We start from the raw sequence: 16,555 nt of genomic DNA, 5'->3' as shown, positions 1-16,555 counted from the left end.
TTATACAGGAAATGACAAGTGAAACAAGCCGAAATGGGCTTGAGCTAATGAAATGGAAATTCTACCTGAAAATTACGGAGAAAAATGGCAAAAAGGATAATCAAATAGACAATGGAACAAAAAATGTGTCTTAACAGGGAAAGAAAGAAACCAAACAGACAAAGAACTCTCAGTAAAGCTTTTTGGCACACATACAGTTAATATGACAGCGAATCTCACTTTTAAACACAAAACATTAAGAGAAAACCCCTCAATTTCACAGCCACAAGAGTGTGCTTGAATCCACTCTCAAGTTACCCAACATCTTCAAACGTGTTTGGAAACTTCAAAACTGTTTTTAAATATATGTCTTTTTAAAATATATGTCTTTGAGAAAATGAAGCACTACTGTTGTGAGGCCACACCTCAATTATGTTCTGTAACACTGTAACTGAAGTGTATGGTGTAACTCAGGCGATTTGTATTAAGAAAACTGAAGAAACACATAAACCTCAATAAACTCTGCCACTCTGGACACTTGGATGAAGTAAGTATCAGGTAATCAAGCCTAACCACCTGCTACAAGCAAATGTGCTGTTTCCTTAAACACACCCAAACTCCACACACCAGCCCCTAATTCTAGGCAGATACTGCTGATAGTCTGAGTAACTTGTCAATCAATAGTACCTGTCACACATTCATAATAAATTACAATTCAAAGAACACTCCACCACCAAAATGTAAAATAACTTGGTTCCTTCTCCAGAGCCTGTCAGACTGCCTCCCCCTCTTCTCTCTCCCTATACATTTGCTAAACCTGGGGGCTGCTGCTTGCTTTCTGTTAGATGCTTCTGAATGCCAAAATTGGTGAATTTACTGATGACACTTAGAATAATCATTAACAGATATCACAAGCTGGATCTTGTGTAGGCTTAGAAATAGATGACACAATAAATTACAAAGCAGGAAGAAAAGCCCCATGGCTTTTCTATGATCAAACTGATGTGTTTCACACTCCAGTGCAACCTAAAGCAAATGCCCAGACCCCATGCAGGAACTCTGGTCAAGTTATAAGCACATCCTTGCTTGTCTGAAGCAAATATATATTTTGAAATTAACTAAAACTTCCATAAACCCTCCATGAGGACAACCCTGATTTAGTTTCCTAAATTCTCCACTCTATTTAAAATTAGAAATGTGGAGGGTAGGTCTTTTTTCATAGGAAGAGCTTAAACAGCACAGGTCACACTGAGCTTGAGATGCAAACTGAGATCCTGAATGGCTGATCAACACTCAAATCATCTCAAACTGTCACACATCATTACAAGATATACGAAAGTGTTTTCACCAGAAATCAACAGGGCTTTTGTGGTTTTCCTGAGAGCAATTTCTTAACAGACTACAGTAGACTGCAAGCCTATCTCCAGTACAGTTTTTTTTTGGTATGTATTTGGGGTTTTTTTCGGGGGGGGGGGGGGGGGGGGGCGCGGGGAGAGCAGTGTCTGTGGGGTGTGGTAGGGTTTTTGGTTGGTTAGTCTGCGTTTTTTCTTGTTTGATTGTTTGGGGCTTTCTTTTGTTTGCGTTTAGTTTTTTGTATCCACTGGAAAAAAACTCCAATTCAGTACCTACTTTTCCTTATTTCTTGGTGTGAACAGCCCCTTTTTAGTCCCACATCCTGTGAACTTCGCTGCCTTATATGAGGTGATACCGGTAAAAGAAATGATCAAGCAGCCCAGAAACAATGATTTGGTAAGAAAATGAAGAAATATATTTAGAACTAGGTCAGTTAATTGCTTAGCAGTCAACACTGGCCATGTCAAACGCTAAGAACAATTATGAGTAGTTCTCTGTTAGGAAATAAAAATTACTTTCCAGCAACGAAAATTCTGACTCAAATAAAGTAGAAAGCCAACTATGACCATTTAAAAACACATACTTTCAACATCTAAGAGATTAAAGATACAATACACCTGTACGTTTGTCAGGAATTAAGTGCATAATGATCTCCCATTTAACCCAAAAATAATTCTTGCACAATCCAACATTATTTTCCTCATTCACATTTGTCTGAAAACATACACACTTGCTTCAACAGATGTCTTCAGTCTCTGATCAAACTAATCTCCTGTCTCACAAAGGAATTCTAGTAAGAACTGAAAATACACCTATGAGCAACAGTGTCCCTATTGCTTAGCTGCCAAAAAAGCTGACATTCTGCTGATAATTTCCACCAAATTTCCACCCCTCTCATACAGGAGAAAGAGTGAACTGCAGTATGGAATACATTTAAATTGGAGCCTCCAAGAAATCCGTAAATTTACAGGGCACAAACAAGCTGATTGGCTGTATTAGCTCTGAATCCAAGTCTGAACTCCCTACTGCATGTCCAGAAATCCTGGACACATTAAAACACCTCGCTCTCATAACATTTTCCAAAAAAATCATTATTCTATTTACATCTTCCCTTTTAAACAGAAGATTTAATGTGCAATGAAAGCAACTTGTTCTAATTTCTTCCATTTAACTACAAGCTTTAGAATGTTTTATTCCTTAAGATACATTAATGATTACTGAGTTTACAACAATGTGAGGCAAGAAAAGTCATGCAGTGAAATATAGGCTCAAATTTTTACTTTTGAGAAGATGTGCAAAATTCTGATTAAAAAGCCATAAAAATCTTAATTTTGTACTAGGACAAGGACAATTCAGTTCTTATAGCATGGAAATAACTTAAGACAGTCCTCAAAAAAAACCTGTGCATCAATTTTTGGATTTTAAGACACTTTATATAAAAGATTAGATGTAATAGAAGCAAAAAGTATAAAAAAAATTCTGGGAATAGGTTAGAAGAAAGATTCTAGTGTTACGACTAGTTTGCTTGGAAAATTTTTTTGAAGAAAAATTTATTACACCCAAAGAGCAGACACCACATTTGTTTTTTGTAGGCATTGATAATTTTGTTCAAGTTTTCTTTCCAACATGACTTGAATGAACACAGGACACCTTTGAAACCTGACATTGTTATGCATTCACTTTAAATATGAAAGTAGTAACAGAATTTGGTTCCAGAGGCTGTGTGAAGCCACACAAGCTAGTAGATTTAATCCAAAATGCAAATTAAAAACCTTTCATTAAAATCTTTAAAATGAAAAAGTGCTTCAAATTGGTAGGCTTCTACAAACAATTAGAAAAGCCCCAAACAAACAATTTTAAAATCAGTTTTTAATTTTTACATTTTTTTGGCTTTTTTCCCCTGTGTAACTTACAAAGAAAATATTTACTTCATAAAATTCAGATCACTATCAGTAACAAGAGAAATTGTGAAAATTGACACAGAACTGTCTCTTCCACTACTGATCACAATGCAGAGTCAGACCCCACTCCTAAGTTTAACTATACTTTTATAGAAGAAAACTTAATTGGCAAGTTGTAACAGAAATGATACCACATGATTTTTAAGCACATTAAGCGGAATTGATGAAAGGATGTGTGGATGTGGTTTAAAACATCATGCACTCCATGTGCCTTTAATCTCAGTTTTATCACTTGAGTCAGGATGATGCCCACAGAGGGGAGGCACCAGCTCTGTGAGGCTGCTGAGACTCTGCTTTCACCTGGATGAGGTGTCCACCTCTGGGACAAAAGCCACCTCCCCTAGATGAACATCTTGTCTGCACATGATGCAAATAACCCTGTATCTAGTAAATACTGCTGGTGCTCACTTAATCTGTGTGGTTCACAGGGCAGTTTCAGTAGCTAACTATTTGATGGCACATGGAATTAATTAGCTGATTTTACAGAAGTCTCAATTAATTATTAGGAGCTTTAAACAAACAGAAGTGGGGATAAAGAATTTCCACAAAAACAGATGATACTTAATTTTTACCTTAAAATGTACTTCACAGCAACCATCACAAAACAGTTCGAATAAAATTTTGAGGGCATCCATTTTTTCTTCCTTGAAAGGGCATGCACATTACTCCATGAGTCAGTAAAAGTAATGTAAAAATTCCAGCTGACTACCTTCCTATAATTTCATGGTATTTTTAGCTCAACAAAAAGTCCCCTTCAGAGACATTTTACAGTCATGCCCTCAGATATTTCACATGCAGTGCGAACACTTAACACCCTCATTGTTTCCAGCAGAAGAACCCGTACATGGATTCTTCCTATTGGCAAGAGCTCTATACAAAGGTAAAAACAACCCAACAAAGTCAAGGAAGGAGAAGTGACAGAGAAAACCGAGTAAAAACAGTAGCAAGGTAAAATACTCTCTCTGATAGAAAGTGATGTGTGGTAAGTGAAGAGTTAATAAGCACGTCACCACGTTAAAAGCAGCAGGAATAATAACTAAGCCACCTCCTTTAAATCTGCTTTTGGTCAAGTATTAAAAATACTCTCCATGAGTTTCTTTGGTAGATACATTAAAAAACCATCAGTCTATGTCTGGCAATGTCCAAATGTCCTTCCAGAAGATCTAGCAAAACAGTTCAAGAAGCAATACAACAACAGCGCCATTTGTACCAATATCAGTCCTTTGATAATTCAGGTGATTACAACAGATGAAAATTTTCATAATTTAATATATACAAGAGGCCTGGTTCATTAAGAGTAGAACTGCTGCTTGTCCTTGAGGAAGACGGCCTTGCTTTCTCTTTTTGAGGCAACACTTTTAGAAAGGAATAGTGGATGGTTTCAAAGCTAACAATTAAGTGCACAAGTCATTCAGCAATGTTAAAAAGCAGCAGCAGCTCAGAATTTTCTAGGAAAAATTGGAAACTTTTGTCAAGATGTATGACTATGAGCTCCAGGAGCCAGGCAATGTACCAGTGGAGACCAGGTGGCTTGGCAGGAACATAACAGCCTGAACACAAGGCTGATACCTGTTCTCGTCCCTTCCAACCCATTGGGGAAGATTGGGTCTCTTTCCCTCCAAGCCACTGGAAGAGGTTCTCATCCCATTCCAATTATAATTGGCTAATGAAGAAGAAAAGGGAAGAACAAGCATTTTCATCTCCTTTAAATCTCAACTGAGGTTTATTCATTAGATCAAAACCCAACAACTATGACCCACAAGCAGAATAGAAGGTGCATGCTGACCATGGGAAATCCCATTTATTGGATTGGAAAGGCTAAAAAGAAGTTTTGAAGGTCGTTTGCATGGAAATCTTTCCACAAAATTTTAAAAGTTAAATTCACTCATAGATTTAACACAGTTCATCACTACCATGGGAGCATCTCAGAAGAAAATTAAGATGTCTCCTCTATGTACCTTTCCTCCCAGGAAGCCTTTGCTCACTTACCACAAACCTTAAATGTTTACTGAATTTAAATGTGCTAAAGAATTAAAGAAAATGAAGATTTAAATAAACATACATGCTCACACCGAATAAGCTCACCATCCTTGAAATACCTACTTATATGGAAGGTGCAAGATGCATGTGAAGGTGAAGACCATAATTACACAGAAAATACAGAATGAATAAACCAGATTCATTTTCTGCTGCAGAATATGCTAAGAGGAAAAAACCAGTATCATGAAAGGTGACTTTGAGACTTTTTAGGTATGCTTTTATAATCAGAACAGGCCAGTTGCAGAGTATAATAAAATATTAATACCCCCCCAAAAAGCAAACTCAGCACATGTAAAGGAAATTGTGCTTGAAACGTATCAAATTCATGGAAAATATCAGAAAGTTGGTAAGTGACAATTATCCTTGGATTTTTGTATTTTTAACATGATGTTGTTATAATGCAGGAAGAATACTACAAACACGTTGTAAGGATGTGTTAGAAATTACACTGTTCAGCATTCTCCTAAACACCGCAGAAGATGAATAGCAAGGTCATAGTTTGTTAAAAGCTGTACTCATTGTCAATTCAAACTTGTCAGAAAAGGCTAGAGAAAAATCTCACAGTACTGAGCAAATTAATTCAATCTATTAGATCTTTCCAAAAGCTGATAAATGTAAAGAAATGTGGGTGAAATAGCTGCCTGTGTACATTTATTAATTCTATCTTATTCAGAAGGTATGGACTGCTGCTGAGCTCCTAACTGAAGATTTAGAAATGAATAAAACATCCTTTTGGCACGCCAATGTTTTTAATTCTGCACACAGATCCAGTCACCCATCTTTAACAGTTTGCTAAAACATGGTAAGAATTATTTAAGACACCATTAACACCAAAAATTGTGAGTTAACAGAAGTGAAAGTACTACTAACAAGCATGCTAGCACCAAGTATTTAAAAAGTCTGCCTTAGTAACTAAAAAGAAAAGAAGGGGCATAGAGAGAGTTTACAGTAAGAATACTGCTCTTTGAACTTGGAAAAAACCCTACGTTTAAATGCATATTGTACTATTTTTACATTACAGCAGGGTCAGCAAAATTTTTTGGTCTCACAAGCGCCAAAGAATGACAGAATCATAGGATTTTCACCAGAAGGGACACTCATTTCTGTTAGTCTAATCACCCACTACACCAACCCAGCTGCTCTCCAGTCAAAGCATCTCCAATTACAGAGATTTCACAGCCCCTTTTGGAATCTTGTTCCAGCTTTTAACCACTTTTATGGTGAAAACATTTTTGCCTAGCATACAATTGCAATCTGCAGTGTTTGCCAAGTCATATTGGTTACTTCTCATTCATCCACTGTGGATCTCTGAGAAGAGCACAGCTCTGTGCTCCATACCCTCCCATCAGGTAGTGGAGGATCTAAACTCCCCTTAACCTTCCTTCATTTAGGCCAAACAAATCCAGTTTTTTCAACCTCCTTTGTACATCACGAGGTAAATGCTCACTGCTCTGCATGCTGAGTTTGGTCTGTGCTACTTCTGAAGTGAGAGCTTTGGGCTCTGCTTCTCATTTAATTACAGAATGGATAATTTTTTTATTCTTTTAGCTCAGACATAATTCCTGCAAAGCAACAGTCGTTTTCAGCAACTGGTTAGACAGATGTATTTTCAGGGCAATTATTTTTCAAGACAAACACATGATGAATTTTTTCTAAAATGAAAGTACCAAGGGTTTACTCCTTTAAGATATAAATTGCTCAATTAAACAAAGATCTTCCACCACCTTTGAGGAACATGCAAGTTTCTGTCTAAATACTCAGATATTAAATATCACAGCATCACTACCACTGATTTTTTTTTGTCCTGAAAAATACTATGTAAAGGTGGAATCTGAACTATATTCAAGGATCCCTCACTCAAGATGAACAAGCAACACACAGAAAAAATGGACAAAGTTAACATCATATCATCTTCGAAAAAAAGTCAAAGCATCTTCCACAAAATCTAAAGTAACTTAAATAACGACAAGTCAAATCTGTCAAAAAACATTTGCTGCTCTGTAAGGCAAAGGAGAAGGATGGACAATGAGATATCTGAAACATGTTATGGCCTACAGGAAGCATCAGTTCGAGCTAACATAGTATCAGGGTGTTCTCACCCTTCTTCCCACACAACTTTCAGTATGTCTTGCAAAACATCTTGAAAATAACTTCTGAAAAGCATCAACAGACATTACCAGCTCCAGTCAGCCAGCAACCAAGCCACTAAAGTAACCTTTACATTCTGCTAGTTCTGCCATTGCAGATCAGAACAGAGTTTTATACGTATTTTGTTCAAAATACATCTTGAGTTCATGAAAACATTGGCATCTGGCCTACTTCTATGCTCTGACAAAACAATATTAAAGGACTTTTCTTATGAACACTGAACTGTATTCCTAAATGAAAAATGTCTGCTCCCTCCTGAGTACTCATATTCTGCCTACAGAATGAATTACTATTATTTTCCACCTGTTACTACACTCTGTACTACAGTTATAGTTTTGAACACTCAACAGTAAATATGAACTGGTAACTCAAGTCTAGTGACAAACATTTACTGTTTGTCCTAATCCATGCAGATTTTACAGCTACTTTTTCTGCTTGAAGTGCTGACATGGAAACCAAAATGTTTCCGTTCCCCAAGGCTCACCTTGTTTATGCGGCTTGCCCTGTTAGGGCCTTGAATGCACTTCAATCACCCTGGGTGTTTAGCTGCCAGAAGGGCTCCATGGATGCATCCTGAAAACACCACTCAGGTCTGTTTCCCTCTTTGCTGTAAAAGTGCTAAATTCATAATACCTAACAACCCTCGTCATCTTGATTGCAAGTGGTCTGTCAATGCACAAAGATTCTAAAGGAGCTCTCCACGCAGATATTCCATGATGAGTTCCTTTAGCTACATTTGTTCCACAAGGTCAAGTCTCCATCCAAGATCACAAATCACAGCAGTTATTCCATGGCTGTAACAGTTGCTTAAACTGAAATTGTAATTTTCCTGGAAGCTTTATATCATTCCAATACAACTAAGTTTTCAGCTCATGGTGACAATCAGTGACAATCAACTCAAGGGCACAACACTCAGCCACCTTCCAGATAGCTGATCTAGAAAGATCAATGCAGCAGTAGCATAACTCAGACACCCAGGAGGGCCTGTTGCTGACCAAAAACTCACTACCCCAGCAGGCCAATCACTCTCACTGAGCCAATGTTTTCAGCACAAGCAGATAATGTACAGCAGTGGTGCCACACCACTCGCATTTAGCGTGGATTAGGCTCTTTTGGTGCTTGCTATTTTCCAACAATGGGTCAAAAGTCACCTGTAATTCTGATTTCTACACACCGCTCTTGAACAACTGCCAACAGGCTGCAGTTGTGACAAAGGGCACAGTCTGGCAGTACCTGAATGAAGAAAGGAGAGCAGCTATACTGATACTGAGGAGGGTCAGGGGACAGCCTGTAGCTGCTGAACAAGTGCTCAGTGAAGTGGGACACCAAGCTGGATAGCGAACACACTGGGATCCACATCAGCAAGGCACATGACAGGACAAGCACACAGTTGCAACCCAGCTGAAGCAACAACCCAGGCCACAGGCCTGAGCCTAAGGACAGCTCCTGAATCAAAGGGGAAGCCCAACAAGACTCACAGCTCTGTGCACAGTAATATGAGTCAGGATTACAAGGCTGCACTACACCCAGGATTAACTTGAGTACTGGCAGCCAAATGAACTGCTGGAGGACGGAGTGTTTGTGGCCATGACACCTCCTATCCTACAAGTACCTACTGCTCCTTCTCTTGCTGATGTTGGAGATAGTGTCAGCAATGGTAGCCAATAAAATTCTGACATTCTTATTTCCCATTCACAGACTCTAACATAATTTTTAAAAACCACTTACATCTGTTTTTCCAATTGTGTTGTTTAGGTAAAGCTGTAAAGCCAGAAAACAAAGCTCCCTATAGTACAGGATGCACAGGAGAAAGGTTCTGATCTCGCATGACAACGTTGCTTGCTAAAAATTTCTTTTTTGTTCTGCAAATATTATGTATTTCATAAGATCCAGATACAGAAAGTGCTTTGGAATTAACTTTAAAAGTAAGATTGCAATTTTTATTTTCAAAGAAGCACTAAGAGTGTAGTCCACAAGGCTTCACATATTTTTTAGAAGCAAGACTGAGCTCAAATATGGTAGCTGCACTGTCTAAAATTTTTTTAAAAATTATTGATCTGGTGCTTAAGAAATACTTTTCCTATTTCAACAAACTATATCTATGAGAAACACCCAAGGGGCTTATGCCCCTATCCCCTGTCCTTGACCCTGAAGTTTTAGCTCTTACAGTTGCCAAGAGGAACACTTGTACTAGAAATTCAATCCTATATTACAACAGATGATGCAAAAGGACAACTGTAAAAGCAGCATGCATTGGGACAAACAGTAGAAACATGTCATTAGCCTTCAGAATTACCAGCTAATTTTTACTGCCATTAATTTTGTATCTATTGCTCTGACAGGCTTCATTTTGGAAGTATCAGTACCGGTAGTACTGGTGACATGAGGTACACATAAAAAACCCAAAGGAACCTCTGCACACATGGATGTATGGAAGAGATGCTTTGCCCTCCCAGGGTCAAGAAACTCATCTGGGCTGTAATACCAGAGAGCCATTTTATTTCCTGCCACCTGAAAAATGAAAAACAAACCATCTCCCAGTTATTCTTTAATTGCTTACAACCAAGTCTGCTCCTCATAATCCACTGAAAAAACTGTAATCAACCAAACAGAAAAAATCATACCACCCAAAAATGCCCTAAACCACAAAACCCTTTAACCTCTTCTTTACTGCTGTATTATTCAGTGCACCCAAAATGTAGGTCTTGGGAAAGTAAATTTTGGAAGAGTTTCTCAAAATCCATTGTTTCCACAATTATGTATTACATTGGAGCAACGGCAGGATAAGAAGTTCAATGACAAGAACCTTGTTATCATGTTGAGACAAAGGATTAAGGACAATCATTGCAATATTTCATCATTCTTATTCCAACCTTGGTTTGTTTCCCTAACTTGCACCTTTAAAAGATGGTGCTTTTCCCTTCCAACAGGCAGCATCTAACTGAAATTTCAGATGATTTGTATGGAGTTTTCTGAAAAGCAAAGGCTTGTCCGCAGGTTGGGCAGTTCCATTTATATTCCCTTGATAACAAGCATAGTGCCTATTTGAAATCAAGGGAATTTTACTGCATTCCCCCACCAGTAACAGATCAAAATTAGTTTTCCAGAATTCATCCATTGCCAGTTCAAACAGAGAAGGTTATGGCTCTTTTAAAAAGTGAAGAGAAACCATAATTCTTAAATACCTGAACACCCAGGCTCCTACTTAAAAGAACAGACTTCTGAACAGTTGGGGTTTATAAACTTCAAAAGCAAAATTTTTTTAGTGTATGGAGTGTTAATGAAAAAAAAAAAATTCCTTCCAGTACTAACATCTAGCGTATGCCAGTGAAAGCTGAGAAGCAAAGGTAATTAAGAAAGGTATCAGCTATGTTTCTCGCATATAAATACCATTGTTCAAGGTGTGTGCATCCCAGCTAATACATGTTCTGCCTTCATAAAGTTCTAAACCAGAACCACCCTAAGGCATTTTAAAAAAGCACTGGTTGCTTGAGAGCAAGCTAAAAAATACACCAAAAATCTACAAGACAATGCAAAATTTTACTAAGTAAAAAAATACAGAACAAGAGATACACACTTAATATTGCTCAGAAGTGTCACACCAACACGTATTTTCAAATAATATAAAATGTAATTTGCAACGCACTAGTTCTGTAAACCTCAAAGAACATATTCGGTGAAGAACTGAACATTCAGAACTGCACAACACGGCAGGCACATAAGAGATTGCTTGTTAAAGCCAAACCGCATCCCTTCTAGGAAATGCCTTCTAAATACATAAAGGATATTTTCATAGTAAGTGTCACATCTCCTCCCCCCCTTCCTCTCCGAACCCTTCCAATTCTTTTACAAGCTGCAATGTACTTTAAGGGAGCTCTATGTGAACAATTCAAAAAAAAAAAAAAAAAAAAAAAAAAAAGGCTTTGAAGCACACCAAAGGCCTGCCCTTATTCTTTAGAAACGATATAGGGATAACTTGGCTTTTCCCTCCCCCCCTCAGTACCTTTCGGGGGTAGTGACTTCACATCCTTTGACATCAGCACAGCCTGGAAGGGGGATGGGAGAGTTACGGCAGAAAGCTGTAAAACCTGCTTTTAACTATGTATGCAATGTCTCCACGAATTCTTAAATCTTCCCCAAACACATTTAATAGAAAATGGGTTTTGCTCTCCGCCTGTTTTACTGCGGCTGTAACGAACCGAGAGGGACTGAGCTACAAAGGACTTCCTGCTCCCCTTCTCCGAGCTCCACAATAGCCATTTACTCGCTCGTCAGAGGGTCGCGATTCACTCTCGCACGCACAATAACTCACCTCTAATATGCAAAAGGGCCACGGGCTGGAACGGCCCATTGGAATTGGCTGCGTCAACCACCATCCTGCTGCCAGCTCTGTTACATGTCAACATCTAGGCTCCAGCAGGCACGGCACTATATTCCTTAAGGCAAGAGACCAGCCTCCATTTTAGTTTAAAAAAAGACAGAAACTGAAGCGCTCTGCAGCTGGAGGGATCTGGCTGGGGAGTGATGTCAGCGGGCGGGAGGAGCCCCATTGGCCGACGGCAGCAACTTCAAATGACACCGAGGAGGCCGCGAATGAGCGCGGCCGGCGCGGGGCTCCCCCCGCGCCCGCGCCGGCCCCGGGCCGCCCGCGGCAGGGGCGGAGCGGCTGCGGAGATGACGGCTCTGCTGCCCTGGGTTTGGGTTTTTTATTATTACCAGGATGATCTCATTGCTGCTGTTGTACCCCCGCCCCCTCCATAATATTCAGTGGCACCTGCTAGAAAGAGCGCATGCATTTTTATTTTTCCTCTTTCCTTAGCCTTTCCTTCAGTACGGTTTCCCAGGATTATCAAACCAGTGTTCCATTCATCCGTGGAAAAACACAGCATTGAGGGCATAATTACAACTGAAGCTTTCCAGGGCCATAACAAAAGGTAGTCAGTTCACACTAAAATACAGGTCCTTGGATTATTATTGGTGATTTAGAAATATAAAACCTCATAAGCACTCCATGAACTGTTTTACCACTGGTTACTAGTATGTACGTTAGGAATAAAACATACGTATATATGATAAGCAGCAGATGAAAACCTCATGTTTCACGCTGAATATTTCTTTTAATCTAGAAATGGACCTGGATACTTCTATCAATCTATAAATGGATCTGCCTTCAGTCTACTTTAATGTTCCTGAATTCGGATATTGCAAAATACTGGTTTTCCTTTCTGAAAAAGATCAGTAACTATAAATAACTTTTTAAACTACTACTGAAAAGTAAAGGACTAAGAAGCAATATATAGGCATATGGGAGCAGTTTTGCTGCATAATCTCAGAAGTACAATTAAAAAAAAGCACATCGTAACAATTTCTGAACTTGTTAGTTCGATTATTTAAGGTATTTACAACAAAACTGCGAGCAGCCTTTTTTTTTCGTCATATGAGACTTGCACATTTATTTTTACAATGATCTATTTGAAGGACCATTTTGTCTGCTGGGAGTGATGTTCAGAGAAACTGGCACTGTTACTTGTGCAGTCTCCAAATCTGTCCTTCTCTCCAAATATTTTATGTCACATACTAGTGCAAATTAGTATGTAATTACTTAACCTATGACACTGTCCTAACTTATATCTGCTCTAAAAAAAAAAGGGGGGGGGGAGGAGGCACATCAGAATACACTTTTCCATTAGGTAATTTGCTGATGAACATTTGAAATAAAAACAAATTATAGGGGTGTGTACCTGGTTAGAAAAATTGTATCACAATCACACTACAATAATATACTTTCAAAGGTGAGGTAGAGCTGTACTGAATTTTATTCAATTGGTGAAGGGAAAAGACTAACTGGGATATAAAAAAGAAGAATATCATCCATAAGACACACAAAGAAATCAATTGGATTTAATGATTGCTGACAAGGCCCAATCTGAAGTAGTACGACCTGGATGTAAACTTGATGGGAAAGCCCAAAGACAACAAATCTTTAAAATATTACTTACTTAAAAAAAATAAAGCTCCTCTGTTTGATGTGGTGTGTGGGTTGGCTGTTTGTTTTCAAATAGAACGGACTTGACTGAGAATATCCAAGTACTTTAAAAAATAATTATGGAGGTGGAAGGAATTAATTTTTTCTATATTCACTACAAACAGTAAATGCATCCTACCTCAAAGAAGATTAGGTTAGAAATTAAATGAAACCCCTTCACAATAAGCACACTGAAAATAAATAGAAGAGTGCGGAGTTTCTAGTAATTTAAAAAATGACCAAAAATAATGTGTGACATAAATGTAGTTGATCCTGCTTTTTGACAACATCAAAATGAACTTTTTAGACCTTTTCTACAGACTACAGAGATTCAAATCCTTCGTCCTTACAATGCAGCAAAACCACGGAAGGTGCATCCTCAAAAACTTCACATTTTTTATCTATATATCCCTTGAGTATACCTTAGAATCACAGAATCATCAAGGTTGGAACAGACTTTTAAGATCACCAAGTTCAATGTGAGTTTTAGCCTTGTAAAACAAAGCTACCATGGAGATATGCCTTTAAAAAACTATGTTGAAAATAAAACCAAGACTGACCTCTAACAAGGTTTTCCACAAAATTTTGATGGATGAAGGAAAAAACAAAACAATTTGAGTAGTTTTTTGAAGTATTTTCACATGCAGGATCTTATAGCAAATTCTGTTTCTTTTCCCAATCTCAAAGCAGAACTCTTTGATTTAATAGCAATAAACCACAGTATGAAGCAGCAAAAAATTAGGTTTTAAATTTCAGTTTATCTGGTAACCATATATTTAAGATCAGCTGCTCTATCACTCCTCTCTAATCATTTCTTTGCTTTAATGGTCAGCTGCTGCTTCTGTCTCTCTTACAAAGATTAAATGGCCAGGAAGGCTGTCCCTGTGGCCACAGACACAACAACAGAGCAAAAAGGGAACGTTAGTTACAGTGCCATTTCCTAATTTATACATGAGCATGACTTTCATAGTTGTTCATTAGCAAATTTTAGGTAATGGTTTAAGAGTCAAATCCCGTAGAAAATTCTTCATTAGAGAGAGTAAATGTGATATTTACAAAGCTAGCAGTCCTACTGGTGGAACACTCAGTCACATTCATTGCATTTTCTCTTGCAGAAATGTTCTAATTTCTTCTTTTTTGCTGGACTGTGTTAGGTCTGAGTCCAGTACTTGAGAAACCACTGAGAAACTGCTTAAAACACCCATAAATCAGTGAATTTCTGGGGTAGTTTTGACAGGGCACTAGTGGAACTGAATACTTTGGTCTTCATAAGACCTTTTGCCGGTTACCAACATTTGCAGTCTTCTCACCGTTGTACAGATAGAGAGTACATTCTGCCCAGGAGGTTTGTATACCCTCCCTTTGTTTCGGTCTTAAAATATTTGATTTGCCACCAAAGGAAAATATTTACTTAAGTTGAATTATTTTGAGCAACTTCATTTGGGAAAAAAATTGCTAAGAAAATTGAGTTAGGAATCAACTTCCTAATGGAAGGGAAAGAATATCAGTGCTAGTGGAGTAGATCTAATGAATATCAATAGGAGGAAGAAAAGCTTACTTTAACAAATTTATGAAGACATTTCTGTTGCAAGAAAATGAAAAACAGTATAAACTTCAGCTATCCATTTTGAGAATTAAATGAACAAAAAAAATCATATTGACAACATGGTGAAACTGTGGCTATTACAGGTTTCCTCTGAACCCTGCTCATCACTTCTAACTTTCCAATGACGGGAATGAAGGAAAGATCTATAAAGTTCTCAGAATGTAACTGTGTAACTGTTTAGCATTATAGAATGGTTTTCGTTGGAAGGGACCTTTAAAGATCATTTAGTTAGGATCCAGAATTTCAGCTGATGAATAGTCCTTAAGCTTGGAGGCTATGTACCACTTTTTCAAAAACTCCATTTGGGTTATTGATTTTAAAAACAACCACTCACCCCACTTCTCATGCCCCCACAACACACACAGAAAATTCACCTGCCCAAAGGCTGCCTCTATTTCCATTTTACACCACCTACTATTCTAACTGATAGTGGCAGAATCAACAACCTAAGATAATTAAAATTGCACAAACTCCTATTTACATGAAGACACTTGGGTTGGTTACCTTTTTATTTTTTGATTGAGAGAGAAATGGAGGCTATTTACTCTGAGCTCTAAGGTTACTAAAGGCATAATTCCACAATTGCTGAAATTGCTAATCCTCATCAACCTAAGCCAGCCTTCTTGCAGGCTGCTTCAGGCCCCTTCCTGCACTCCTCTCTGCTTTACATGTGAAAATATTTTGCTCTCATCTGCTTCAGTGGTCATCAGACCCACAGCTGAGCTGGTGTAGTCCCCTAAGTCAACAGAAAGCCACTTTATTGTTAGGTTAGTTTTCTGCTAACTTAGACTGTGTTACATGGCAGTCTAAGCTGAGCTAAACGTATAGGAGCTACTGCTGCAATCCCCTCTCTTCTGAGGCACAGGTGCCCAACTGTCTGAAATTGCTGTACAAGGGTTTGTGCAGCTGCATGGCTGAACCAGATTAGGAAACTGAGCACAGTTAAATAAGAAAAGGGTGAGTTTGAGCTATGTTGATTCCATTATCTGGCCCACCAGACAGACACCCAAAAAAGGGACAGGAATAAACATGACTTGCTTTTTCTGGTAGGAGCAATGTGGTTTACTTTTCTCCCCCTCCAATTATAGCCTACACAAAACTTACTGTTCTCATCAATTATGTCAGGCTGTAAGAAAATGTGAGTCTCATCACAATCCTGAGCAATGAGTTACTCAAAGACAATAACTTTGTTTTAGAGAAGGAAAGGTACTGGATATTACACATTCTGGAGGAGAACCTGCAGCAATAGGAAGGATATGGGCTTCTCCTACTAGGTTCTGACTGAATTCCAAAGGACAGCCAAGAGGAAATTCTTCAAGGAAAAAGAGGCAGTAAACACCATGTTAATACCTAGTTATCGAAAGAAATACAGAGATAAGAAACATATACTTACCTGGATAAATGAAACGGATATGAACTATCATGCAGCTACCTTAAAAATTC

The 16,555-nt window shown here is 38.3% G+C and overlaps 1 protein-coding gene across 3 annotated transcripts in view; it reads right to left on the bottom strand.

Moving 5' to 3' along the window:
* PPP2R5C (protein phosphatase 2 regulatory subunit B'gamma) overlaps positions 1–16,555 on the bottom strand; it is a 76,981-nt gene that overhangs the window by 35,904 nt on the left and 24,522 nt on the right. The window contains exon 1 of one of the 3 annotated variants that reach the window (XM_066188822.1): positions 11,794–11,968. The exons of the other annotated variants lie outside the window; for them this stretch is intronic. Coding sequence (XP_066044919.1) covers positions 11,794–11,887 — 94 coding nt within the window. The 5' untranslated portion in view covers positions 11,888–11,968. Of the gene's footprint in view, positions 1–11,793; positions 11,969–16,555 lie in introns of those variants that run through there. 3 annotated transcript variants of the gene reach the window in all.

The sequence above is a fragment of the Chamaea fasciata genome, unplaced genomic scaffold (assembly GCF_029207755.1).
Source record: "Chamaea fasciata isolate MVZ Bird 193981 ecotype frontalis unplaced genomic scaffold, bChaFas1.0.hap1 SCAF_7, whole genome shotgun sequence".
NCBI lineage: Eukaryota > Metazoa > Chordata > Aves > Passeriformes > Sylviidae > Chamaea > Chamaea fasciata.
The sequence above is the reverse complement of the archived record's forward strand: the minus strand, read 5'-3'. Positions and strand labels throughout refer to the sequence as shown.